Source organism: Crocodylus siamensis, chromosome 3 (genome assembly GCF_052110815.1).
Source record: "Crocodylus siamensis isolate JL-2025a chromosome 3, ASM5211081v1, whole genome shotgun sequence".
Taxonomy (NCBI): Eukaryota; Metazoa; Chordata; order Crocodylia; family Crocodylidae; genus Crocodylus; species Crocodylus siamensis.
In genome coordinates, this window is record NC_143397.1 from 40,970,171 (window position 1) to 40,996,572 (window position 26,402).

The 26,402-nt window shown below is 44.7% G+C and overlaps 1 protein-coding gene across 4 annotated transcripts in view; it reads right to left on the reverse strand.

The window, feature by feature from the left end:
* The window catches only part of EDIL3 (EGF like and discoidin domains 3), a 462,394-nt gene extending 460,918 nt beyond the window's left edge, over positions 1-1,476 (reverse strand). For 2 of the 4 annotated variants that reach the window (XM_090038215.1, XM_090038212.1), the window contains exon 1: positions 920-1,474. In XM_090038215.1, coding sequence (XP_089894341.1) covers positions 920-986 — 67 coding nt within the window. In that variant the 5' untranslated portion in view covers positions 987-1,474. Of the gene's footprint in view, positions 1-919 lie in introns of all 4 variants that reach the window. The other 2 variants (XM_090038214.1, XM_090038211.1) reach the window with 2 other exon arrangements.
* Positions 1,477-26,402: the final 24,926 nt, after the last annotated feature.

The window sequence follows — 26,402 nt, forward strand, 5'->3', positions numbered from 1 at the left end:
CCCCGCGGGGAGGGCGCCGCGGCCGCGCACAGGAGCTGCCCGGCCGACACCTACAGCAGCTCCGGCCGCGCCGGGTCCCGAGGGTCGGGGCGGGGGCAATGGGAGGTAGCGGAGCCCCAACCCCCAGATGCGGGGGGGATGCCCTCTGCCCCTTCCCACGCCGCCTGGGGCTGGCAGGCAGCTTCGCGCTTGCGCCCCCCCCCCCCCCCCGCAACGACCTCAGCAGCAGCGCCCGGCATCGGCCGAGATCCCTCCCCGGCAGCAGCCGCCTCCAGCCCTGGCTTTCTTTCTCCCTGTAATAAGACTTGCTATTTCATGACCCCAGCCCTCCTCAGGTCCGCGAGCTCCTGACCAGATGCTCTCCCTCAACTTTCTTCCAACACTAGAGGGGGGAACGTCCCCCCCCCACCCCCCGCCCCATTAACAAGGACTCGGATAATACAGCGCTATATAAATATAGATACGGAGCTACTGGGAAATGCAGAGCCGCTCCTCCTCCCCCAGCTCTTGAAGTTGCTTTCCAGCCTCCCCCCGGCTGTTCTGCACATCTCCGAGGGAGCCTGTCCTAGTTAGGAGAGGCGGCGAGGAGGGAAATGGACGGGGCTCTTCGTTACCATAGCCCTCCTCCGAGCCCCTGGATGTGTTTATGTGTTTGCAAACTGCTCCGGGTTTTCACCCCCAAACAAAAATGAAGACCGGGGGGGGGGCAGACAGCTCTGCGGATGTTATCCCCGCCGCTCCCCGGGATTGCTCTGAAGGAGCATCCTTCCCCCCCTCCCCCACAGACCCCGTCCCCCGACTTGCTTCCGAGCCAGCACTGCCCGTCGCGCCGCCCCCCCCGCACTTCGCGCCCGACTTTGGCATCACTTTCCGCGGCGCCAGGCTGGAGCATCCCCCGCGCTGCCCGGCCCTTCCCTACCTTCGCCCATCCGCGGCGCCCCCAAGCTCAGCCCGAGCAGCAGCCAGGCGCCCACCAGGCGGCTCATGATCCTTTCCTGCCCCCCCGGGGCCGATCCCAGGGGTAAGAAGGGGCCTTCCGCCGGGCGCCTTGGCAGCGAAGCGTCCTCTCCCCGGAGGAGCCTGGCAGGCGGAGCCGCTCTTCTCTCTCTGCCTGGTGGCTCAGCCCTGCCTCTCCCCTAGCAGCGACGGCGGCCACGAGAGGAATATCCCGGGATGAGACAGAGCAGGTCGCAGCCCAAGCGCTGCGAGTCAGTCATAGCGCGCGGAGAGGAGCCGGGGCCGGGGCCGGGGCCGGGGCCGAGGCCGGGCCGGGGCGGGTCGGGGGAGGCTCCTCGCCGGCCGCCGGGCGGAGAACAATGCCGGGAGCGGAGCAGGGAGCCGCCGGCTGGAGAGCGCACTGTATACAAACAGAGGCGGCGTGCGTCTGAGCCCGGAGCCACACAGGCGCGCTCCCCGCCGCCGTCCCCGCTCGCTCTCTCCACAGAAGTGGCTCCTTCTGCTGGAAGAAAGGGAGAAGAGGCTCGGGAGAGCGGCCCGCGGCCACGCCCTGGCACCTGCTCCTCCCTCCGCCCAGCCCGGCGCGCGCCGTCCTGCCGCCGCCCCGCCCGGCTCTGAGCGCACGGCCGCGGAGCCGGCTCGGGGCCGGCGTGCAGCTGGGAGCAGTCGCTCCGGGCACAGCCACGCGCAGGGCTGGGCACAGACAGAAAGCGGGGCCCCCGAAGAATGCAGGCTTCCCTCGCTTTATGCGCGTTCTCTATGTACCAGTTCACACTTACGCAAGGACCCTTTTTATACCGAGAAGTCAATGTGTTTAAGCGATTTCATAGACATTGGGGCTGGAAGGGACCTCGCAAGATCATGGACTCCAGCCCCTGCCCCGGGGGCAGGAAGTCAGCTGGGGTCAAAGGATCCCAGCAAGATAAACCTCCAAATGTCTTCTAAAGGAGTCTAGAGTAGGTGCTTGCACCACCTCTCCTGGCAGTCTGTTCCAGGCCTTGGGGGCTCGGACAGTAAAGAAGTTCTTCCTTATGTCCAGCCTGAAACAGTCTTGCAGGAGTTTGTGACCGTCTGACCTTGTCATCCCTTGGGGCGCTCTGGTGAACAGGCACTCCCCCAGACCCTGATGTACACCCCTTATATGCACTGGCGATGTGTAGGGGGTGCACACGGGTGCACGTGCACCCCCTGAGATTGGCTGTGCACCCCCTGTAAGCACCGGCCGCAAAACCAGAAGTGCCGGTGGTAGTGCACTTCCAGTTTTGCTGCTGGCTCAGTGATCAGCCATAGGGGGAACCCCCCTCTCCCATCAGGGATCTGGTGCCCCAGTCGCCCATGGTATATGCAAGGTAAATTCACTCTTATGCGATCAGTGTAGTGGAAGCACACAAGCAGCTGCTTTGTGCAGGGCATTGCGGGAGTGACATGCACAAAAATATAGTCTCCTGTGTGGATCTGCACTACTTGTTTGCTGTCTGCAGCACGTGTTTCTGTATGCCCATGATGCTAGTGCCCTGTGCTTGTGTGTGCTGTCTGCTCTTGATGAGTACCAAAACAATCTTGTAAAAGTGGTAGAAATGGGGTCTGGGGGTCAGTACAATTGAGGTCCCGGAACGTATCCCTATTTGTTACATTGTAAAGTGGGTTCCCTTTATGCAAATTCAAGTTATGCGCCATTTTCCAGGAACGCATGTACATCATAAAGTGAGGGAAATCTGTAATTTTTTTCCTGTTGTCTGATAATTATCATTATCTCTAGTGAAGGGGGCTGATACTAAAAGTTTGCCTGGAGCCGCCAGGAGTCTTGTTATGGTGCTGTCTACACATCATAGCGATGCATTATGTTGCCATACAGCGCGCTATGGCAGTGTAGCGATCATGTGGGTCTATACCTACGTCACTGTAGCAGTGCACTCCTCCAGTATAGCATGCGACAGTGATGCAGCGGCAAAATCTAACCGTGCGCCGTGCAGGGCTCAGTAACCACCTGTATTGTGCCATGCTATAGCATTTCCAAAAGGAAATATTAAAGCATGGCGCTGTAGCAACACCACTTTATGGCAACATGTAGACACACCCTTGCTGTCCTCCCTTGCCACTGTGTGACTTGTCTCACCTGCACAGCTGTGACTTTCCACTTGCCACTCACCTCTGCCTGGTGAGCAGAGGCAGGGCTAGGAGCTGTAGTTGTGAGTTGCCACTAGAGAGCTGGTGAGCCAGGACAGGCTCTGTGATTGAGGGTGAGAGATCCTGGGATACTAGAGGATTTCAGCTTGGGGGGCACATCTGTAGGCATAGGTGACATGTAGGGGGGGACCAGGGGGGCACGTGGTCCCCCTGAGTTTGGCTGTTGCCGAAGCCACAAGCTTCTGCAGGCAGCGCCGCTTGCCACCCCTCCTCCCCCTCACCGCCGACATCACCAGTGGCCTCTGCAGGTAGTCCCTGCTCGCCACCACCTCTCCCCCCACCACCACACTGCTGACATCTCTGCCAGCATCTGCGGGTGGTCCCCACTTGACGACAACAACATTTGCATGGTCCCCACTCACTGCTCACCGCTGACTACAAATGGTGCTCCCCCAGTCTTGGGAGGCACCAGTCATTCATGTCTGTAGGCAGTGGTCAAACCTTTATGGAACAGAAGCTGGAAAGTGCAGATCAGAGATAATCCTGCCTAGGAGTGGCAGAGCTTTGAGCTGCATAACAAGTGTTTGAAACCACTTTAAGATATTCATGTGCAGACAATCCAGGGGTTAAGAGCTCCAGAAGATACCCAAAATTACCGTGTGGGCCTCTAGCTGCCAACTCAGAAGTTTCATCCCAATTTTTCCAGCGAAATTCTTAACCCCTGTAAACTTGCCTGGGAAAGGGCTCACCAAAGGGTCTCCTTTTAGAAGCTTAGCAGTGAACCAGCTTTCATGTCGCGCCAGCTGTCAGTACCTGGTCCACACCAGGGAAACTAATGATCCTCTTAGCGAGCCAATTTCTGAGAACTTGTCAAGGAATCCCGGCATTACTGCCACTAACCACCCAGGTGTTGTGCAGTCCTATGGCTTTCATGCAATTGAGTCTGCATTCTGGATTCCATAACGTAATGTTGAAGGTCTTTCAGCCACCAAGCAGAGCCTTTTAGAAGCTGAAAGCCTAGAGTCCTTAAAGGTTCTTCTTAGCTTGTGAGAGTGCCCAGGGAAACAAAACCTGGGCTGCTTGCTTCTCTGCTGTCTCTTCTCTTTGGGAGGTGAGGTGGGAAGGGAGAACAGACAAGGTCCAGGAGGAACACATGTTTGCTCACATGCAGGAGTTTACAGAATAAGATTGGAGGTCTGTCTTGTGCTCTGGTTTTTGCATATCCTTTCACAGCATCTGATGAAGTAAACTTGGGTTCACCAAACTTGTGCTTTCTCTACCTACATGTTATTTAGCCTGTAAAGGGGCAGATCTACCCTGCCTTCCGAGGTCCAGTGAACAGACACTGAGTCATTCCAGTCAGTTTTGAGCAGGACAAAAACAAATTCATGAAGTTAAAATATTTTTAACCCCCTCCCCCGGCCCCCACCAGCTTTTTATTCAGCCAGCAAACTGAAAAAAATCAATTATTTTCACAACTCCATTCACTGCAGGTTCCAGGCTGGAAAAAAGCCTGTCTTTGTTTATTCTAAGGATAGTTTAGATAATGCAAGTTTTTTTCCTTTTCTGACCTTCCACTGTTCTGATGACCTGCTTCATCTCTTACTTAGGAAGACCACCTGAGTGACCCAGAAGGCCTTCTGATCTTGCACCATTAAGATTCCAAGCAACATAAAGATTAGGTATTTTGGAAGTTTGCAACTGTATGTACTGGAATTTGCCTGAGGCCAACACATTTCACACAGGCCACCAGATAACTTGTTCACTTGTGCTGGATTTTAACTGCTCTCTATAAAACATTTTTAAATGTGCATTGACTTAAAAAGAGTGCCATCCATGATCAGCAATTCAAATGGCGCACTTATGAAATGTTTTGCACAGTTAAGTCAAAATCCAGCACAAGTTAATAGTGAAACAAGAATTTGAAAGTCAAATTTGAAGGTCAAATGCTATTCATATATCTTGGGAACTTACCTGACCCATTGCTGTGGGTTCTGAGCACTTGAAAAATAATATATAAATCAACATCAACATTGATAGACAAGAAGCAAGATTATCCACCATTTTTATAGTAGGATACTGTGAGCAAACAAAATCAGAGAGGAAGTCTGGGAAGAGAACAATCAAATATGTGTATGCACTAGCATCTGTTTATCTGTGGTATCTTTTGAAAAGTTTCTCTCAGTAAAAAATGAGTTAAACATTTTTCACTGTAAAGAAATCTATATCTACTTTGATCAAGGAAGATATTATTTTTTCTCCATGCTGCTAACTTGGACTATTTTATTTGACTTGATCTGTCATTTCGGGTTGGTTTTATGCCTGAACAGCTTCGCTGAGTGCCACGGTTCATTTGAAGCCCACGTCAAATATTTCTGGCCCTTTTTGCAGAATTTTGAACCTTATCAAAAATGTTCAGATTTTCTTGTGTGATACTTTAGGGATCACCATACTGGTGATTAAGCACCTTTAAAGAGCTTCCCTTTAAATTATTAAAAAGCTTAAGAATATTCTGTGTCAGATACCCTGAGTGCATCTACATGTACAACTAGTGTGATTCAATAAACTCCAGAGCACTTTAAGCCAGAATGAACTGTTCCTGGGTGCAGTGTCTACACGTGTGCACAGGATAGCAGCAATCTGAGGTGGGGCAGAGCACAGCCCCAGCCAGATAGGCTGACCGGGCACAATTTGTGCCCCTCATCACTGTCTACATGTGCATTTTAATGCAGTAAAATAATCCACTGTAAGATAGTACTGTCCCAACAGTATACCAACATGTGTAGATGGTGATGCTTTACTGTAGAGCTAATTAATTAGTCAACTCCACAGTAAAACACACATATAGATGCCCTCCCTGTGTGCTAATGGTCTTGATTACTTTCCACAGTGTTTTTTTTTTTTTTTAGTGGCACTTATGGCAATAATAATCTACATGAATTCATTTGGCTGCATACGGAGGTTTATTTTATGTTTTTTAAGATTACTAGAGTGCACCCATTCTGTTGGATCATCTACTTATTTTATGATTCCAAGTTAAGAAACTCCATCTTCCTTCATTTTTAATTTTAGTGTTAGGGCAAGGAACTTTCCTAGGGGCTTAAATCTTTGGAGGACCGGGAAAATTACAGAATAAGTTGAAAAAGCCTACTCTCCTGAAAAAAGCCTGCTCTCCTCTAGGTCTTCTAAAATTATTGTAGCAGCTTGCTCTTCTTATGTATTTTTTTAAAGAGGCCTAAAATGTCCTTTCTCTTAGTATTCTCAATTCTGCAGCATGTGGACAGTGTCAGTGTAAGCCTAGGCTGGGTGACTTCCTTTGCTTGTCAATTTCTAATTGCTTTGCCAAGAGCTAATTATGGATGTTTTAGCGTATTTTTTTCCCCACTTAGATTCAAATCGCTTCCTGGACCCTTGTCACTCAGCCTCTCAAATCTGTAAGATTGAGATAAAGCTGAAGTGTAATTCATAAACTAGATTTTCATCTCCTTTCTGTACTCTGTTTTTTAAACTATTGAGACATGAGCAATATGTTTTTAACAGAAATTTCAAAATTACACTTGATATAACATGGTTTTATAATTCGCTTCTTAAGTTTGAGTTTACTAAAGCAAAAACAGGAACAACCACCCCATTAAGCTCTTCAATACCAACTTTTGTCAGAAATAAAACTGCCTTTTGACTGACTGTCTTCCTTTTTTCTGTAACACGTTGCTTATAGATATGGAATGAAGCGCTGTTTACACTTCCTCCAGTTGCCCTCCGCATTTCAGAGAGTTTCAGGTACGATGGTTCTTTTAACTACTTCATTTTGCCTGAAGGCATTTCCTTAGTTAGTTTTTACTTTTGGCACCGTGTCCTGGTTAGTAATCACTAGAGCCAAAGATCGTGACTGATCTGTGTCATTCAGTGTATGTCTGGATTAGCTTTTCTTAAAATGAGCCTCTGCATAACAGAAATGCAATTTCCAAATAGCTTTAACAACACCTTCTTACGGTACAGCTCCCCACCTACTAAAATTTGAACTTTGATGGTTTATTTTCTCCTTTGATTTCAGGGCTAGGCTACCAATAGTTTAGTTTGCTTATATTCCAGATCTGGGATATTCTCTGGTCCATAGTTTCCTCAAGGTTTTCTCAATAATTTCTTCTTCATTCCCCTCTTATCCTGCCCCAACAAACCTCCAAGTTAACTCCTTGTAGTTAGGTAGGAGTTAAGTAATACTATCACGTGTACCTTAGTTTCACACACAACCTTTACTATTTGCTTTGATGAGGTTTATTTTAGTTTGTTACTTCTTATACTGACACACAAAGCAGCAAGGAAAAATCCTGGATAGTGTTTTAATATAATTTAAAAAATGAATTTCTCCACTGAGAAGTCTAGAAATGTGTAAATATTTGTACTTCTGACAATCCTGACATTCTGACAGTCAACCAGGACTGAGGGACTGATCCACAGTCTTTTCATAGACTATGAAAAGCAATAAAGCAGGCTTCATGATCTTAAAACTTAATTTCTTTGAAGTACTTTCACACCTCCATTTGCAAGCCCCCAGGATAGTCAACAGGCATGATGGACAACAGACACTCCCAGTTTCTTTCTGCAGAGTTCAGTCTTCAATTGTTTACAAGGAAAATTCCCTTTTTTCCAGAAATAGCTATTTTTGAAGGCAGTGTGCATGGATTAAGAGTCAGTCTGTCCTTATTGTAACATTTACCTCTGATTTCTCTGGCCATATCTTCATGCTTCTGCATCTTCTGTTCCTCTGCCTAAGCCCTTGGGAGAAGGAACAATCTCTCAGGTCTGTACAGTGCTTAGTGTACAACAGTTTGTACAGCACCTCTATTTCAGTTAAGATCTCTCGATGCTACTGAAATAAAACACAACTGTTTCCACCCAATCTACTTTCTAATTTTAGAGTTCCTCCAGTAAACAAGACTGGAACCTGCGAGTTAGGCTGGTGGCCTCTTCAGAGTATTTTAGCCACTCATTTTATTTTAGAGATATGCTTATTGCTTATATCATGATCTCCCATTGTTACACTAACCAGATCCGAGCTTGCTTAGCTTGTAAAATCAGATGAGCCCAAGGTATTCAGATGCGGGTTATATTGCTATCTTAATTATAATTAAGGTTATAAAAAGAAGCTACTGCACATGGAGAGTACATTCTCTTTTCATAATATTTTCTAATAAGTAAGTACTTTGTGCATTGGGGAATTGTTCACATCATTCACGTTTCACTACAAGTGAATGCACCAATTCAATGGACTTCAGTATATACATGTCTTAAAACAAAAGAAGGAAGATGCATATACTAAGTCTGCTTATCATTATCTCTGGAACACTAAGAGAATTCTCTTTACACTGACATTGCCTCTTTAAAAGAAATTATTCATCCTTTTGTCACAGCCTGCCATGTATAGTGAGACTCAACATCTTTGAACATGCAAAGTTTCTAGTTTAATCTGTCTTGAGTTTTTAGTTGCACAAAGTGCAAGATATTTCCATTCCCAATGCTTTATGGTTTTAAAAGCAGTGTCATGTGACACAGCATCAGGAAACAGGCAGATAAGTGTCTGTGAACACAAAAATCCCACATTAACTAAAATTCCAAAACAGTGCTTCTCTTCCTCCTGTAATGTTATCTCCTTTTTTGATGACACATAAAGAGGAGGTGGGATATTAAGGTGACAGCTTCAGTGCTGAGAGAGGCAGTTAGCTGTGTTCTTAAACAACAAAACCTGAAAAAAATAACTTGAGCGTGAGATTACAGAACAAGAAATCACCCACAGACTGTGTTGTCTTAAGTATGGTCTGAACAGAGACTGTGGATTTTTAGCCCATTACCTGGAATAGTTTTTGTGGCAGAAAGCCACCTTGGTTTCTCCCCAAAATCTCTGCCCGGTGACAATGTGAATAAATCTCTGTGCTGTGACCATTTGATGAGGATGAGCCCAGCAGAGGACACACTTCAGCCTATCTTTTTAGGTAACCTGAGCTGGCTACATTCCTGAGGGAGGGGGGAAACCTGTTTGCTCTGCCTACCTGACTGGTATCGGCTACCTGGGTGAGGGGCATCTACCTGGTGGACTGGAGTCTGCCCAGCAACTACTGATGTATTTCAAATTGGTTGGCCAACAGCCAACCGGAGCTGGCCTCCACTGGACCAGGTGAATGAGGTCACAGGGGATATATAAGTTAAGACTGCCCAGGAGGAAGGGGCAGCAGCCATGCGGGGGACTCAGAGGAGCTTTACCATCTGAAACGGGCTCTCTCCCCCAAAACTCATGAGCTAGAAACAGCCTGCCTCCAAAAGGAAATTTCACCAGCCTCTGGATGAAGCGTGTGAGTAAGCTACTCAAGATCTGATTAGATATCTAGCTGGCAGTAACTCAGATGCATGATCAAAAGGCTACCTCAGCCAGACTGTTTTTGCTCTTTAGGATTTCTAGGATATTGGTCAATCTTGTACCCTATTTTCACCCTACCCCTGTAACCAATAAAGTCCTCCTTTGTGACCAGTTTGGGAGACTTATTGAGGGGTGGGTCTAAATTATGCAGACTAAGGGAGACTTTACTTTTTGCCCCCTGACTTGGGGAAGTGCCCCAAGTGCCTGTACTGGGTCGAGTACCTGTAGGACTTTAGACCTCTGTTTCCCCAAGGACAGAGGGCCGAGAGAGTCCCTTCTCGGGGTGGTGGCAGCTACATTACCCCCAGGCTAGCGAGTGTGCTCCAGGAAGGGGGTCAGCCAGACGTAAGGCGCCCCTAGGGAGGCATTCGGAGCCTGGAAGGTGGCCGGGCACAGGGAGGTGGGTGGCTTAACGCAGGAGCGCCCCCTACTGGCCTGCCACAGTTTTCATAATCCCATGTCCCTTAGTAAGATAACTACTTTGTTTATCCCCTTACATCTCTTCAACCCACTTACCCCTCTTTCAGCAGTGTCACCTTCTTTCCTTTTCTTTTCCCTATCCTTAATCTGTAAATGACTTTATTCCCTTTTATTTAGCACCCCAGTCTCTGTACCTAACGTCTATGAGCAGAAGTTCATAGAATCTAATGAAATAAACTGTAGTCTACAAAAAAGCTGATGCCTCTCTGAAGGAGTTCAGTCTTTAAAGGAGTCACCCTGCCCTGCCTTCTTCCTAACATCGGTAACATTTTGCCTCCAAAACCCACTTTCACTGTCTAAACAGAACAGGTACATTATGAAGCCTATTCTGTTATGTGACTGAATGTTTCAGTGGGTTTAAAATTAAAGCAAAATAAGCTTCCCCATCTCTAATAAAAAGAGTGAGAGCACAAAGGAGAAAGGCATGGAGACCCTGGTGTGGGAGTACCCAATTAATTCCAGCTGTCATAATTCCTTGTCTAGTTGGGATTCTAAGTAGGAAAGAAATTCAGATTTATGGCAAAGGTATAATAGTGGCTCTGGGACAAGGATTCAATCAATTATGGTGGACAAGTACTATTGGGTAGTTATGCAGATGACACCAAGATTTGGGGTGAGGTGGGCATGCTAGAAGGGAAGGACAGATTACAGCAGGACCTGGACACATTACAGGGGTGGGCAAATGAAAATAGGATGGGATTCAATACTGACAAGTGCAGGGTGCTGCACTTAGGCACTAGGAACCTGCAGCATACCTATAGGCTGGGGAACTCCCTTCTCGAAAGCATGGTGGCAGAAAGAGATCTTGGAGTCATTATTGACTCCAAGATGAACATGGGATGACAATGGAAGGACACGATCAGTAGGGCTAACTGTACCTTGTCATGCATCCACAGATGCATCACAAGCAGGGCCAAGGAGTTGATCTGGTCAGGCCCCAGTTGGAGTCCTGCATCTAGTTCTGGGTGCCGCACTTCAGGAGGGATATGGACAGCATTAAGAGGGTCCAGAGGAGGGCCATTCGCATGATCTGGGGACAGCAGGGCAGACCCTATGAGGCGAGGTTACGGGGGCTGAACCCTGTTCAGCCTTCGCAAGAGAAGGCTTGAGAGGGGACCTGGTGGCCTCCGTCTATAAACTTACTAGAGGGGACCAGCGGGGATTGGGAGAGACCTTGTTCCCCCGAGCACCTCCTGGAGTAACAAGAATAATGGCCATAGTTGTTAGAGAGTAAGTTTAGACTAGACATTAGAAGGCACTACTTTACAGTCAGGGCGGCTAGGATCTGGAACAAACTTCCAAGTGAAGTGATGCTGGCTCCTACCTTGGGAGTCTTTAAGAGGAGGCTTGACATTAATCTAGCTGGGGTCATTTGAGCCCAGCTTTCTCTCCTGCCCAGGTAGGGGGTCAGACTAGAAGATCTACAAGGTCCCTTCCAACCCTACATCTATGAATCTATGCATATATAGTGAACAGGCACCCCACTTCTGAATATTGCCCCCTAAAGAACTCCACTATTTCTTAAGTAGCAAATACTGAGTTAAACATTAATGTGTCACTGCTTTATGTAAAAAGGACATATAATAGGTTGGTTTGGGATCTTGTAGACAAAATAGATTATTTTGAATTTTCCTTCTCATTCTACCACATGACTGATGGGAATCAGAGATGGCAATCTGGCATCTGGTACACAGATTTTGTTCAGCCTATAAAGCTGAAGGCAGTTAGTGATGTTTGCAATCCGGCTATTTTCAAATGAATCAAAGTCTATTGACTTCAGGACTGTGGGGACTGAAGAGCAGTGTACAAGGTTACATGCTGGAAGAAATTCCACATTATGGACAGGTGAATAGCTATTGAACCCTTCCTACAGATTACGGAATCCCTCTGTAGTCTATAAAGTGACAGTCTGTCTCATTTCAGAATCTTACCCTATCCTCAGTATCATACATTCCCTACTCGATTAATTTTTACTTCTAAAAATTTACCAGCACCTGACCCATAAGACTGAGAAAGGCAAAAAAAAAAAAAAAAAAGAAAGGGCAAAAACAATTATGCAGAGAGTAGACTTCCCCCTCCTACTGGTATATGAGCCATTTGGTTTCCTGGGATGATGGATATACATCTTGTATCAGTCTCACATTCTGTGCTAGAAGATAGAAGAATGCCTGCAAGTATTTAAGTGTCTACTGTTTGAATCCACTGGTCTAGAGTATCAGAGAGTACGCACACATAGACTGCATCCAGACGAGTGCAGCTGTGCAGTATGTGGTGCTGCAGATATGTTTGTGGCACCACATACTGCACATTCAGCTGTTCTCTGCACTCCAAGGTGGCAGAGCAAGGGAGTTCTTTGATCCTTGGAGATCCCAGGTTCAAAAAAACTTGTGCCAAAAAAAGAAGGGGGGGGGAAATGGTGCACACATGGACAGTGTGTGCCACCCAAAACTAAAGCCTGGCTAGTTGGAGCCACAATTTGGCTGTCAGCCAGGCTCCAAGCAGTAGGATTACTACAGCTGCAGCCCAAAGAGGCCCCTAGGACCCCAGGTAAGGCTGCTGGAGCCAACCCAGTGTTGGCCCCAGCCTCCCCTTCCCCTCCCTGGCTCATCTGGATGCATGGCACAGGCATTCTCCAGGAACAAGTAGCAGTGGCACAACAAAGATCCATGTTTGTGTGGATGTGGCTGTACAATCTAGTGTAGGATGCAAAGAGAAGGCTTCTAAAAAGCAGATTTCAGAGGGTTTCACAGTCAGATTTAAATAGAAAGCCATTTGGCTGAGTCTGTACCATGAGTGTTGTTCAGTCCTGCTCTTGTACCGTCTCTGTCCTTTGTGCAATTTTGGTCCTGGCATTAACTCCTCGCCCCCTCCCATTTTGAAGAGGTGCAAAGCTGTGTTCTTCCCAGTTTCACATACTTGATACATCCTTCTTGCAAGCTGATGTTTTGTGCAGAACTGAGAAACAAGCTGTCTATGTAATGGATTGTCCCTGTGCAGTAGTTGCTATTTAAATCAGAGAATGTTTGATTCTGTACCAGCTCTAGAACTTTTTCAAAGGAAGTGACACTTAAAATCATCTCCTTGTTTACTACTCCATGCATTTCCTACAGCCATTATTATACAAAGGCGAGAAGAAGCAGAAACCTATGTAAGTGGAGAACTTGGTACTGATATATATATATATCTAGAGAGAGAGAGAGAGAGAGAGAGAGAGAGAGAGAGAGAGAGAGATGTATATTAGTACCAAGTTCCCCATTTAACTCCTGCTCCATGAATTAGTGCCAAGTTTCTCCACTTATTTGCAGCTTCTTTTGCTCTATCTTTAGGGTACATTTGGCTCAGTCTTCCTTGACTCCTGTTCCGGAGGCTACAGCACACTTGATCATAGTTAAAGTTGTCCCTCTCAGGTGCTTCAAGAGAGGTAGACTTCTTAATGCATTTTAGTTCCTTCTTGGCAAGACAAAGGGTCTGTAAGAGGATTCTTACAGAAAGAGAAGGCATGCAAGAATTGAAACTTTCTGGGATGGCAGATCTGCCTCTTGTATCAGTCTCACATTCTGCACTAGGAGATAAAAGCAGAATGCCTGCAAGCATTTAACAGACAACAGTTTGACTCCGCTGGTCTAGAGAGTATCAGGCAGTCAGCACACATGCAGGCTGGCACAGGATTCCAAGACAGATTTTTAGAGACAGACTTTAATTCCACGTGGCCAAGTTTAACCGTGGGGTAACACCACTGAAGTCAGTGAAGTTTCAACTGTACCTAAAGTGGAGAAGAGTTTTAGTAGGATATTTTTTTATTGAGTATTGTTTAAAATAGTGTACAAAATAAGGGGTTTGAAAACAAGTTTTTGAAAAACATAGCATTTGAAGTTTTTGAATAAATATATAATTTTAGAACCTTCTAAAACTGTTTTCATCTTACCATCCATACATTTAAAACACTTGAACTGTAAACCTACAATTCTCTAGACAGCAGAAGCTTTTCCTTAAGTGTTCTGTTAGGTGAATGTAACAAATAATGAGAAGAGGTTTTTAAAGCATTTTATTTTGAGGGAGGAGACTCAGAAGATGATTTTTAAAAGACTTTTGTCTTAGTTTCAGCAGTTATATTAGTATAGTTTTAACAGCTTATTCATGCTATACTCCAGAATGCAGGAGAGGAACAACTAAATTACAATAAAGTATTTAATGGATTTGTGCCATCTGCGTTTTAGTTTTAAGTGCAAACAGAGCTAAAGGATCTTATGATTTCAAAATAAGGAGTATTATTAGAATCCAGAAGACTTTCAAGAATGCATCTCTCATTTTGAAATATATTTCATATCAACATACAAATCATATAATATCTGTAAGTTTTATTGGAAAGTAGTACTTGGATCAAGCAGATAAAAGCAGTCCAGGTTTCCAGATACTTAAACAGATTTCTACTCAAAGAGACAAAAAATCCAAACACGGGTATTTTCTTTTTGCTCTCTGTTGAGCTGACAACCTTTCATTACAATTTGTAGACTATAACCCGTTGGATAGAAATATTGATGCACAGAATTGTGGGAGTACCATCATGCCACTATGGCAGACTGAAAGAGCTGTCTTGCCTCAGTGTGTGCTGATTTTTCCCTTTACCTTGTCATGTTAAATTACATGTAAGATGTTTCTTTTGAGGTGGTGCCTAGAATATGTGTGCAAGAAAGAAAAATACCATTTTGTAATGGGAACGTACAGGTGTTGACTCAAATTTATCTCAAGAAGAGTTTCTTGGGTCCAGGCTGGAATTTTTGGCCAAAGACAAAGATGGGAACAGATTCTCCCCAGAGTAGTCTGAATTCTGCTTGCCAGACCACTCACCTGGGAACCAGGATGCAGCAAGAAATAGAGGTTCAACTCAAATTTGGCCCTCCTACAATTATGTCAAATATCTTGTCCACTACGCTATTTGAAATATTTGGATGGGTCTCTTTTATTTTCTTGAAATCTTTGAGGGGGTCTTGATTATGTCCTAATGTGGATTGGGAACATTTTTGCTACCTTAAATTTTTTGCTAGAAAGAAAAATCTCTTCCTATGAAGCCTCACTTATGCTTGCATATTGTGAGTCGGGTTAACTAACCTCTGTGCAAACATAGCAATGCAACTTCCTGATCCAAACAACTTAGTGTACGATACAAGATATGAGGAGTGCAAGACTAGCTCTAGATTTTCCTAAAATAATAACTTTTTTCCCCCCAAAAATATTTTTAGTGAATTTTATTTCCTTTTGTCATCCCCGTGGTGGGATGGGTTGGGAGTAACCATGGAAAATGTAAAGACATTTAGAAACTATTGGTGAAAAAAATACATGAATGCAAACAAAAAGAAATTAAGAGGGGCTAGTAGCAAAATAGGAGTGCTTTGATCTCTGGTTAGGAACACACATTTTAGCAGTGTTTAAAAAAAACAAAATAAATGAATAATGCATAAAATTAGAGGTATTAGGTTTAAATAATAAAGGCTTTAGTACTGAAGTGCAGATAATCAGTGCTTACTAGAATCAATCAATAGTTAGTAGTTAGTATTCTGGCTGGGCCCTAAGTTCTTGGTAGTCAATTTGCAGCTCATTTTCAATATTACCATTTTGCATTTCCATCCATTTAAAAAATGTAGTTCGTTATTTTAAAATGGTCTCTCCTCCATATGTTTTTACTTTGTTTCCAGATTGTCTTTCTAAAATGTTATTTTCAAATTAAATTTAAGTCACTAGGACAAGCTGATTATGAATGGCTTTGTTATGAACCTAAGAACAATTCCTGTAATTCATCCTAACAACACTAATCAAATTAGTTACCAGTATCTGAAGTTTCACAAATTAGAACATAAGGTCATTTATCTTTTGGGAATTGCTTTCAATTAATCATTGTTACTGTTCTTTGTGCTGGCATTTTTGGTAGAAGGTACGATGCATCTGTTTTGTAAATTTTATGACAAAAAATTATTTAGCACCATTTTCCCCACAGTCTAAATAAATAAAACAAGATGTATAGAGAGAGTTCAGGTAGCAACACTGCCTAGTGACCTACTTTCACAAGATATTCATGACTAATGGTTTGACGAAATGGTTTTCAAACATATACATTATCTTATCAGGTAGCCATCATTTTCTTTTTTGCTGTCTGACAAAGCAATTTTCCTCCCATTTGCAATTTCCTTGACAGTTCCTTCAGACTATATTGATTTAAAAAAAATATATCCTGTAAGTTGTTTACAGAAAAAGCATTTGCAGCATTTCTAACCTTTTAAAACCTATAGCATAATTTTTAAACATACTTACACTGTTAATAGGTAGAAAGAGCTGCAAGATCTTGTGAACAAAAACAGAGGGAAGAATATTTGCATAACAAGGTGTCAAAATCCCCACTCCCACTTCAAGCATAGAACATTATTCTTTGCTTAGAAATAAAACAGCTGACAGTGATAATAGGGAACCAATGACTGAGCTTCCCTTTGGAGCATGTGCTAATTCTGTAAAGTCATAAGCCTTGGTTCTTCGCTACCCTATGCAGATATTAGTGGATACTGAAACTGTAAAGTGTATAGAAAACGCTACCACTCATTTAATGCTTACAGTACCTTTGACTGAACAAGTTGAAGGGACCACACAAATACTAATACTTAAAAATCAGGTGTCTTGAAGTATATGATCCTTGTCTATTCCTTTGAGAAAATTCCATGAAAAGCTCTTGGTATATAGAAGTAGCAGTTACTAGCCTAGGGAGTGATGTTATTGTGTTAAATGATCTTTTTTCCAGGACATCAAGAGTGAAATCCTTAGTAGTTATGTTTTATATAGGCTAGACTCCAAGTTTTTAATTTCTTGCCTGTCAGTTTGGGCAATCATCATGAATCTATTCCTCATAAATTTACCATTAATTTGAATGTGGCTGACAAAAATACCATTAAGAGAAAGAGAAAACCATGCTCAATTAATAACCGAATAATTTGCAGAGAAATGGCACAAAGGTAATGAATCAATAATATATAGATTGTTTCAAATGCATACTTACTGGAACTTACAACTTCTACTGTTTCCACTTTGCTACATCTCCATGGTTCATCATTCCTCAATAGTTATGTAAAAATAAATTGTTCTTTCAACTATTTAGCTTTTCTTTATAGTCATTCACAAAGATTGTATAACTGCTTACTTATGTATTCTTAAAAGAAGCCATCATATCATCCAAGCCTAAATATAGAAGCAGCAGTATTGATAGCATGACACCAAGCACTTGCTACTATAGCTAAGGTAAACAATACTTGCAGGTTCTCAACAGCATCAAAAATCCATGGAATACTGGCTAGTGGTCTGTATAATAGTCTAATACTTTTTCGTCACAGCTGAGATGCTTATGGTTTATTCGTTCTCATTGCATGGTCTCCTGATTGGCACTTCTTCCCCTCTTCAGATAGTATTGTTCAAATTAATGAAACAACACCCCCCCCAACAAACAAAAAAAGAGCCTCACAGCTGAGAAGTAATTATCAAACAGCTGATTAGACACTCTGGGGTTTCCTGCTCTCTTAAAGGTACTGCAGCTGTTCTATAATTAACTCTCTGGCATTTATTTAAAATGTTTCTCTTGTACTTGTATTTTGTTCAACAGCTGCTTTTTCTGGTATGATTTGATATTTGTGCAAGTGAATTGGCATGTAGTCCATATAGTCTCTCAGGTTCTTATTTATCAAGAGAGAATTCATAGGATGCAGTGTTTACATTTAGTCAGTTCTCATCTGTTGTGGCTATTTCATTCATGACTGAAAGCTTGTGAGAGTCATGAAAGTTATACCAAAAAGTATGAACAACCTATATTGGGTACTTTTACATGAGATGCTTTATTGTGCACTAGCCAGGGCCAGGAACCCTGCCCCAGCCCTAGCCCTGGGTCCCCTACCACCCAGCCCCATCGCCTGGGCCTTGGCCTACTGCTCACCCTGGCTCCATGCAGGCATAGAGCTGTAGTTGCTTGCAGCGGGGTCAGGACCACATATTGGTACTACTGGCCCAGGACACTGGCTGCTGGAGGGGGAGCTGCCACCTGTCCTGGGGACCACTGGCTGCTGTTACCCCTGGACAAGCCCCTTACCTGTTGGGCTTGCTATGGTATGGTATGGTATTGCCATGGGGGAATGGCCAGAGGCCTGGATGCTGGCCATCTGTCCCTAGGCTTTGCTCCCTAGGTGCCCCCACTCCACAGCCACCAGCACCAGGAGGGCATGCACATAACCACAGCGCTTCATATGTAAATAGTTTGCACAGGGAAGTGGCTGTTTTATTGCTGGGTTGGGGGGTGGTTGAGAAACCCTGTTGTTGAGGAGGGAGGGAGCCTGTTTGATGTAAGGGGAATAAAAACTGTTATTCTTCTGAGACATGTATGCAGTGAGCATTGTGCGCAGTGGGGTAGAGGTCTAGAGGTGGTTGTCCAGGTGGGCTACAGCAGGGAATACAGGAGCAGGTGGTGGCCAGCACCTCTCACACCCGGTGCTCTGGCCCCTGCTGACAGGTGTGTGGCTCACCCAGGGTCTTCTCAGGGAGGTTCCCACTGCTGTAGCTGCTGCCACAGCTGGTGCTCCCACACCCAGGCATCCTCTGCTCACCACACCTTTACCACCCAGGCCTCATGAAGCAGCTCCCCCTAGGCCTCACAGAAGTTATGCAGTATTCAGGCTGCAACAATGATGGGGGAGATGTTGTCCTCAGTGAACTTCACGTGGGTGGTGAGGGTGTGCCAAAGGTGGCCAAAGGTGCACTCCACAAAGGCATGGGTACAGCCTGGGAACAGATTAAAGGGGGCCTGGTGGGGATCCAGCTGGCTGGTACATGGCCACATGACCTAGGGCAGGAGTGCGTAGGCAGCAGGCCCCAATGAGGATGAACAGGACCACCATGGTGCCCAGCTGCAGGTCCAGTTCTCCTGGTGCAAATTGCCCACTCTGCACCATGGATGGCAGGGTCATTTGCAAAAATGTGGGCATCGTGGGCACTGTGTGCCCAGCTGGCACTCACATTTGTGAAGGCACCATGGTGGTCAACGATCGCCTGGAGCATGATGGAGTGAAAGGCCATCTGGCTGTATTAGGGGCAGTCACAATGGGGTGGGTAGGTGACAAGAATGTGGGTCCTCTCCAGGGCTCTGATGCACTGGGGGAATCCCAAAGCATGAACCCTGCCACCACCACCAGGGAGTTATGCACCTGCAGCAGTGTGAGCCCCATCATGTCCTGGAGAGTGTTGCACATCTCTTGGATGGTCTCCCTGGAAGTGGCCTTGCCCACCCCAAAGAGATGGCCCACATAGTGGAGGCTTGTGGGTGTGGCCAGCTTGAGCAGGACAAGGGCCAGCCAGGTGTCTGCAGGGAGTGGTGGCCACATGTCAGTGTCCTGCCACTCCAGGTGTGGCCAGGTGTGGCCAGAGCTGTTCCAGGAGGTCCCAGCAGGTGGCTGAGGTCACCCGGCATACCTCCAGCTGCTGCTCATCATCCCAGGTCTGCTGGACAATGCACAGCCACCAGTCCTGCTTGGCCAGAGAGGCCCAGAGGCAGAGGGCCTAGAGGCCCAGGAGAGCAAGGGTGGCCCTGGCAGTGGAGTCCAGCCACCCATTGTTGGCATTCCTGCCAGGATCCAGCCAGCAGAAGAGGGTCTGGACAGCTGCTGCACAGCAGCGGTGGTCCTGGGACAGTGCAGTGTGGCTGGGCAGGCAGTCTCTGTGCGTGGGGAACCCAGTAGGACCCAGATGGCCATGGGCAAGCCAGCAGTCAGTATGGTGGGCCAGCAGGGCCAGCACAGTGGCCAGCAGCAGCCCAGGGCACTGGTCATCACTGCCAGATGCAGGGACTGGAGCAGCTGTCTTGCAGGGAGGCAGAGGCAGTGACAACAGAGCTGCTGTGTGCTGCCTCTGCATTGTGCACAGCGCTCCTGGCCAGGGAAGTGAGAACAGAGAGTGAGGTTGGCTTTTCAAAATGGCTACCAGCTGCTGGCAATGGCAGCCAGAGCTTTGAGCTGTCCCTGGTGGCAGCTGGGGCCTATTGCAGAGCCACAGGGAATGGGAGCAATTTGCTGTTAAGAGCAGCAAATCTGTTTCCATGTCTCTGCATGTGTAGATGCCTGCCTGGGAGTGTTTACTTGCACTTAGTTTACTCGCATGTGAACCCATCTTGGCACAAATGCATGTATAGATGTACCAGCTGTGTATTTTGTTTGTGCTACAGCATTTCTCTGAGAACTTTCTGAAAGTTTTTCAGTAGGTTTTAAAAGTGTACTGATAAAATTTGTAGCTCCTAGCCTGTAAAGTCAGACATAGGCAACCGGTGACACCTTAGTGCCACCTTAGTCAGGGGAGGCACGTGCCCCTCACAGCAACCAGTCAGCAACCAGGGACGGGGAGGCAGAGGGTTGCGCCAACAGAAAGTGGCCACAGTGCTCCCAGAAGTGGCCATGATGCTCCTGGAAGTGGCCACAACAATTCATTCAGTGCTCCCATTCCTTGGCCAGCACTGAGAGCAGGGGCACCAGTGCTCCCACCTGCCCCTCTTGCCCATTGCCCAACCAGGGAGCATGGCCTGTCAAGGGGCGCACCAGCACTCTCAGGAGGTGCATATGTACCCCTGTGCACCCCCTACGCATCACCACTGAAGCCAGAAATGCTGGCTTCTTCATAAACAACATCCATCTGCACATGCAGAAGATGAGAACTTTTGAAGTTTCTGAAAATTATCTTAGGCCTTGCTCCTTTAAACAATATGCTTCATTTTATGCACTGTGAATAGTTCTGCTGAGGTATGGTAAATGCCTAGAGCTACTTATCTCAGATTGTTCTGATGCCCATAATACTTGGAACACAGCTGTGACTTGAACACCCTCCTAATGCAAAAAGCATGCCTAGGGCTAAATGCATGAAAAACAGTATAAGAATTCATGGGTAGGGGATCCCCCTAAATTCTCATAAATAGACTTCAGTAGAAACCTGAAGCAGGGGCTATGAGAGTGGGTCCCTCCAGACTTCTTCCCTGGTGCCCTACATTAACCAAAATGTTTCTTGATTAGGAAGCATTCAAGTAGTACTAATTAGTTAGCGTTTAGTCGGGTTGCCAATCTGACTGCTTTTAGAGAAAAGAAAAGCTCTTTTCCTTGAACAGCTTCTCCACAGAAGGCAAAATCCTTGGTACTTAGTACTAAGTTTTCCTTTGCTCTGTCTGAAGAAAAGTATGATCTACTTGGTCCTCTATTGATCAACTTTAAGCATCATAGATAGCAATATGACATGCATCCTCCAAGGGCACATAATAAATAGTAATGACTAATTTTAAAGAATATTCTTTCTCAGATGTTTTAGAGCTTCTTTTTAAAGTTGAATTTCTACCTAATGGGATAGTCCTTTTGAACTAGTTTGTGTCTGGTCCAGAAGGGGAAGCAAAGGCAAAGTTGTGGATTCTGTTTTAAGCATACAAACAGCCCTGCTTAATTTTCCCTACTCCCCATATTTTGTTTCCTTTCCCGTGGTGAGATATCATGGCAATCCTTGTGCTCTCAGCCAGCAGGGCTAAAGCATACTTTACTAAGGAATAGTCTAGTAAGGAATACACACACTTTTTTTTAAAAGCCTCAATTTTACAATAAATGAATTAACCATATAGCCTTGAATGTCTGTACTCAACATCTTCCTGAGTTTAGGTTAAAAATAATTATACTTAGGCTATTGCTAACACATTATATATGAATGAAATATGAATGAAGTTCATTGTTATAAGATGTGGATCTGTTATACTTTGTGGGAGACCATATTTTTGGAAAGTTCTGACAGGTATGTGCATTTTTATATATAACCATACCCATATGATTAATATATCCCAAGCCAATGAATTCCATGTTTTTCCAATATTACTGTCAGAGAGTAGACAACTTGGCTCCTAAACACAATTGAAAATGTATGAACAAAGCAATAAGTATCTTGTATATTTAGCGCTGTTCTACCTATGGGGAGAAAATTTAGAAAGTCTATCTTGACAAGATTACAACTGGTACCAGGTGAAAAATTCTGCTTTTTTTTTCCTTGTAACCCCTTTTAAACAGAAATCTTAGAACAATTAAAGGGCAAAAATAACTTATATAAAGAAAGTGATTAGAGATGCGTTCCTTTAGTTTATGATTTTTATGGCTGTCTTTCAAGACTAATGAATGACGTACACCCTCCTTGCCCCCCACCCCAAAAGTACTGAGCTATAAGACAGTTGGTGCCAATAATAATACAACTATTTCAAAGTCCAGTATTAAAACTGTATCTAAGAAAGGAATGATGGGTCTTATACCTAGTTACTACTCTCCTTTCAAAATGTGTTGCAGGCATGTGGTAGGGGGAGCAACTTTTGTTAATTCCTTATGCTAAATCTGCAGCTTCATTGGGAGAGTATCTAGATTAGATTTTGGTAGATAATTCTTTGTTGGCTAGTCTACTTTGAGAGACTTTTATAGCTTAAGAGGAAAATTTTGAATAGTAGATAAGTAAAAAACATAACCCACTTTCATTGCTTAGGCTGAGGAACAATGAACTACCTTGGCTGTCAGCATTAAACATTGACAGCTGCTATGCAATCAAGGAACAAAGGACAGAAAAAGCTTTGATGCATTACATCTTATTAATGTAGATGAGTCATGCTACTGTCTGAATTGTTATCTTTCAGACATACAGTAATTATTTCTTGATAACATTTTATTTGAGCCAAACCTTATGATTTTATATTTCTCTTTTGGTCCATCCTCCAGCCTTTCCTCTGTAGGAGCTCTCCTTTATTCCTGTGGTGAAATTTTCAAAGGAATAGAACACTGTCTCATAGGCAGCCCAATGTTTTCTTCCACAGAATGATGCCTATGTTCAAAAAACCTATGCTGACAGGCTGAAAATTAAGACTGACAAACAACTCCAAAGCATGCGTGTGACTGCACAGAGTTTGGTCTTGCCTGAAGCCAGGGATGTTGAAAAGAAACTTTGAGTGGAACCTTGATCTCTCCACCCGATCCCGAAAGGTCCAAGATTAGTCACCACCACGGATTAGCTGTTTTCCAATTTGCCCATTTTCTCTCTACTTCCACACTTTGGGGTTCACTGCCATTCAGCTGATTTTAGGTCTGCTGCAACATACTCTAAATACCATTATAGGACACTGTGGGTGCATCTACACATGATGCTATGTCGTGGTAACAGCATGGTACAATGTAGCGCATTGTTGGAGCTCACAAACCATGACACTGCAGCTACATCACCGTAGCAACATGCTCCCTCCTGGCACGTTGCTACGGTGATGTAGTGGCCAAAAATAACCATGTGCTGCTGGCATGATGCAATACAGGCTGTTACTGCGCCGTAGGGGCACGTGCAGACATGCCCTGTGATACTTAACAGAACTTCTGTTGACACGTCCATTAGCTGAGGCTGTAATACAGTGTTTTTTTAATATAGTTGGAAGTTCTAGCTTCAAATGCTCTTATGGAGCATATAAACCACTGAAACTTGTGTTGCTTGCAGACCTTTTGCACAGAAATATGTTTCAAACCATTTAGTTTCATTAGGCTCATCATGCCATCTATTTACTTCTCTTAGGCTAGCTCTTGATTGTCTAGAAATTAACTCTCCTTCAGGAGATTTAGTATTTATAGTTTATTTATTCTTTGATTTGGCTTACACCTGCCACATAAGCAAAGAGAAAAATTGGCCACTTTTATGGGCAAACTATATAATCAAAGGTGAACATCTGGAAAAAATAAGGTAACTAAGTAAGGCTGCTTATTTATATGATTAATTAAACCCAAACAAAAAGCAGCTTAATAAAGTCAAGAGTCTAAGTTCTTTGGACCAAAGGAGCAACACTGACTCTGTAGAAGACATTAAAAGATTATGGAAGCTTTTAATACTAATTAATTAATGCAACCTGGAGCCCATAGATAAGGGAAAAAAATGAGAACTTTTCTTAAACGTATCTACAGGATAACTTATCTGCTCTTTACTATTCCGACTTTGAATAATTCATTTTGAATCACATACATTTCCAGACACCTGCAGTGCTCCCATTTGGATCACGATAGAATACCTGGGCTCTAAAAAACTCAGTGCTCTCAGATAAAGAAATGTCATGTGCCTCCTATGTCAAAATCAAATGATACATTAATTCTTTGGACTAATTCAAATAAAGGGTCTGAGATAAAATCTTCTGAGTAGTGCTTTGCTGTCTGCTACTCCCATGAGTTATGGTTTTAAGATCAGGCTCACTGGATGCATGCTGAACACTGAAGGCCTATCTAGTGCTAATTTATTTTATTTCAGGTTAATACACAAACACTATTGATAGGCCACATGTGCAACTGTACTGTGCAACCAAATGCTAAGTATATTCAAGTTTTGCTGTCTTTGAGAAGCCCATGATAAATCTTGAATAACTGAAACTGAAATAAATGATATTTTACAAACTGGATTTGTAGGGAAACATGGGACAAATCCTGTTTCCTTCTTCTCCAGTGAAAAAGCCCCATAATAACGTCATTGTATTGATTCAGGATTTTGGCCACTTCCTGAATAGGTAAAGGTATGGTTGGGAGGTAAGATATATGCTGAAGCATCTGATGTTAAATAGAATCTCTTCCCTTTCCCCTCACTGCTGCACAGAGACATTTTAGTACAATAAACACTATTTTTGTTCCAACTTTGGAATAATCTCTAGGGATCAGTTTTACACGCACTCTGCTGTCTAAGGAGAATCCTTTTCCCCGAGGAGACTTCCAGTGCTCGGATAAATTGCTTGGACTGACAGTGCATGAGAACATACACTTGTGTATGATCAGTCACACAAGACATTTCAGTCCCAATTCAACAAGAAAGTCAATAGCTCCATTAATGTCAATGAGATGTTCAGATAAATAAAGTTAGGCACTGGCATAAGTACCTTGCTGAATCAGGGTGTGGAATGCCTGATGAACAGGGATCCTAGTTTCCCCTGTTTAAAAATAAAAAATTCTCTGATTTAAAACCCCCCAAATCCACATTTTTCTATAATTAAGATGAAATGCCATATATATAGGTATCGGTTGAACACAATTTTTTATTGGTACATTTATAATTTTAAAGCATTTTGAAAGCTTGCAAGTGCCTCAATCACTACAATAAAATAAATTATAAATATCTATACGTTTGGCATTTAATATTCGGGTTTTTTTATCATGGAAAATCAGAACTCCCCCTGCCCCCTTTGCTCGCCAGGATGCAGATCCAGCTGCAGCTTGTGGTCCTGAGCAGCCCTGATACAATGGTGCCCTACCCATGTCATTGCCCCTCATGCCCAACGCCCAGCCCCCCCCCGCCCTCCTGATGCCCCTCACTCCTCACCCACAGCCCTCCAGCCTTGCTGGTACCTCTCACTCCCCACCTACAGCCCCCTGCCCGCCCCCCCAGCCCTGCTAGAGGGGGTCCCCAGTTGCCAGGGCTAGGGGGCAGGGACTTGAGTCTGCAGCCCCCTTTCCCCCCATGGGGGGTGGCAGCTGCTGCACCAGAGCCTGGCTTCACCTTCTCCATGAAGCGAAACCTATCAGCGGGGTGGATGCATACTGCCTGCTGTGGGGTCGGGCTTCTCACCCTGCTGCCCTCCCCTCTGAGGGCCTCCACAGCCCAGTGGGCAGGACCCAGCATGGCAGGGCAGAGTAGGGCCGGGCAGAGAAGCTCGATGCCACCACTAAGAGCCATGCGCCACCATGGCAAGGTGACCCATGCCCACTTGGCAGCAGTGAGGAGCACAAGTTAATTTTGGAATTAAGATGTGAAGGAGATACTGAAAGGTATAAATGGTGGTTACATTCTCTTAAGGAAGAATAATAGTCTTGTGGGTAGAGATGGGAACTTTCTGTATAAAATTTCCTGAGTGACTGCAAGCAAATCTCCTGACCTCAGCTCCACGGGGTATTTTAGGTGCCCAACCACTCCTCTAGGAGCCCAAATCCACCATTTAAGCATCACTAACATTTTCAAAGCCACTGCTCACCTAGTGCCTAACCCAGGTACCTAATTCCAGGAGAGGATTTGTGGTCAGTACAGGAAGGTACTTATCCCTTTGAAATCAGGAAGGGTATGAAGTCTGTTGCTTAGACATAAAAACTCTTTCCCCCTCCCAGCCCCTCTTAATCAAAATTTTACTTAACTGTCTCAGACTATTCCATGCTCAACCGATCGGCTTCTGAAATCCATTCCAGAGGAACCTAATTCTCCCCACGCATTGTACAGAGAACCTCACAACTGAACTTGAGCAGAAGATTCCATGAATCAGCAGGATGCTAGGTGTTGCAACACTTAAACAGAGTAACCCATAATAATAACACTGAGGAACTGGAAATTATCCTCTTTGCACCTCAGTTTCTCATAT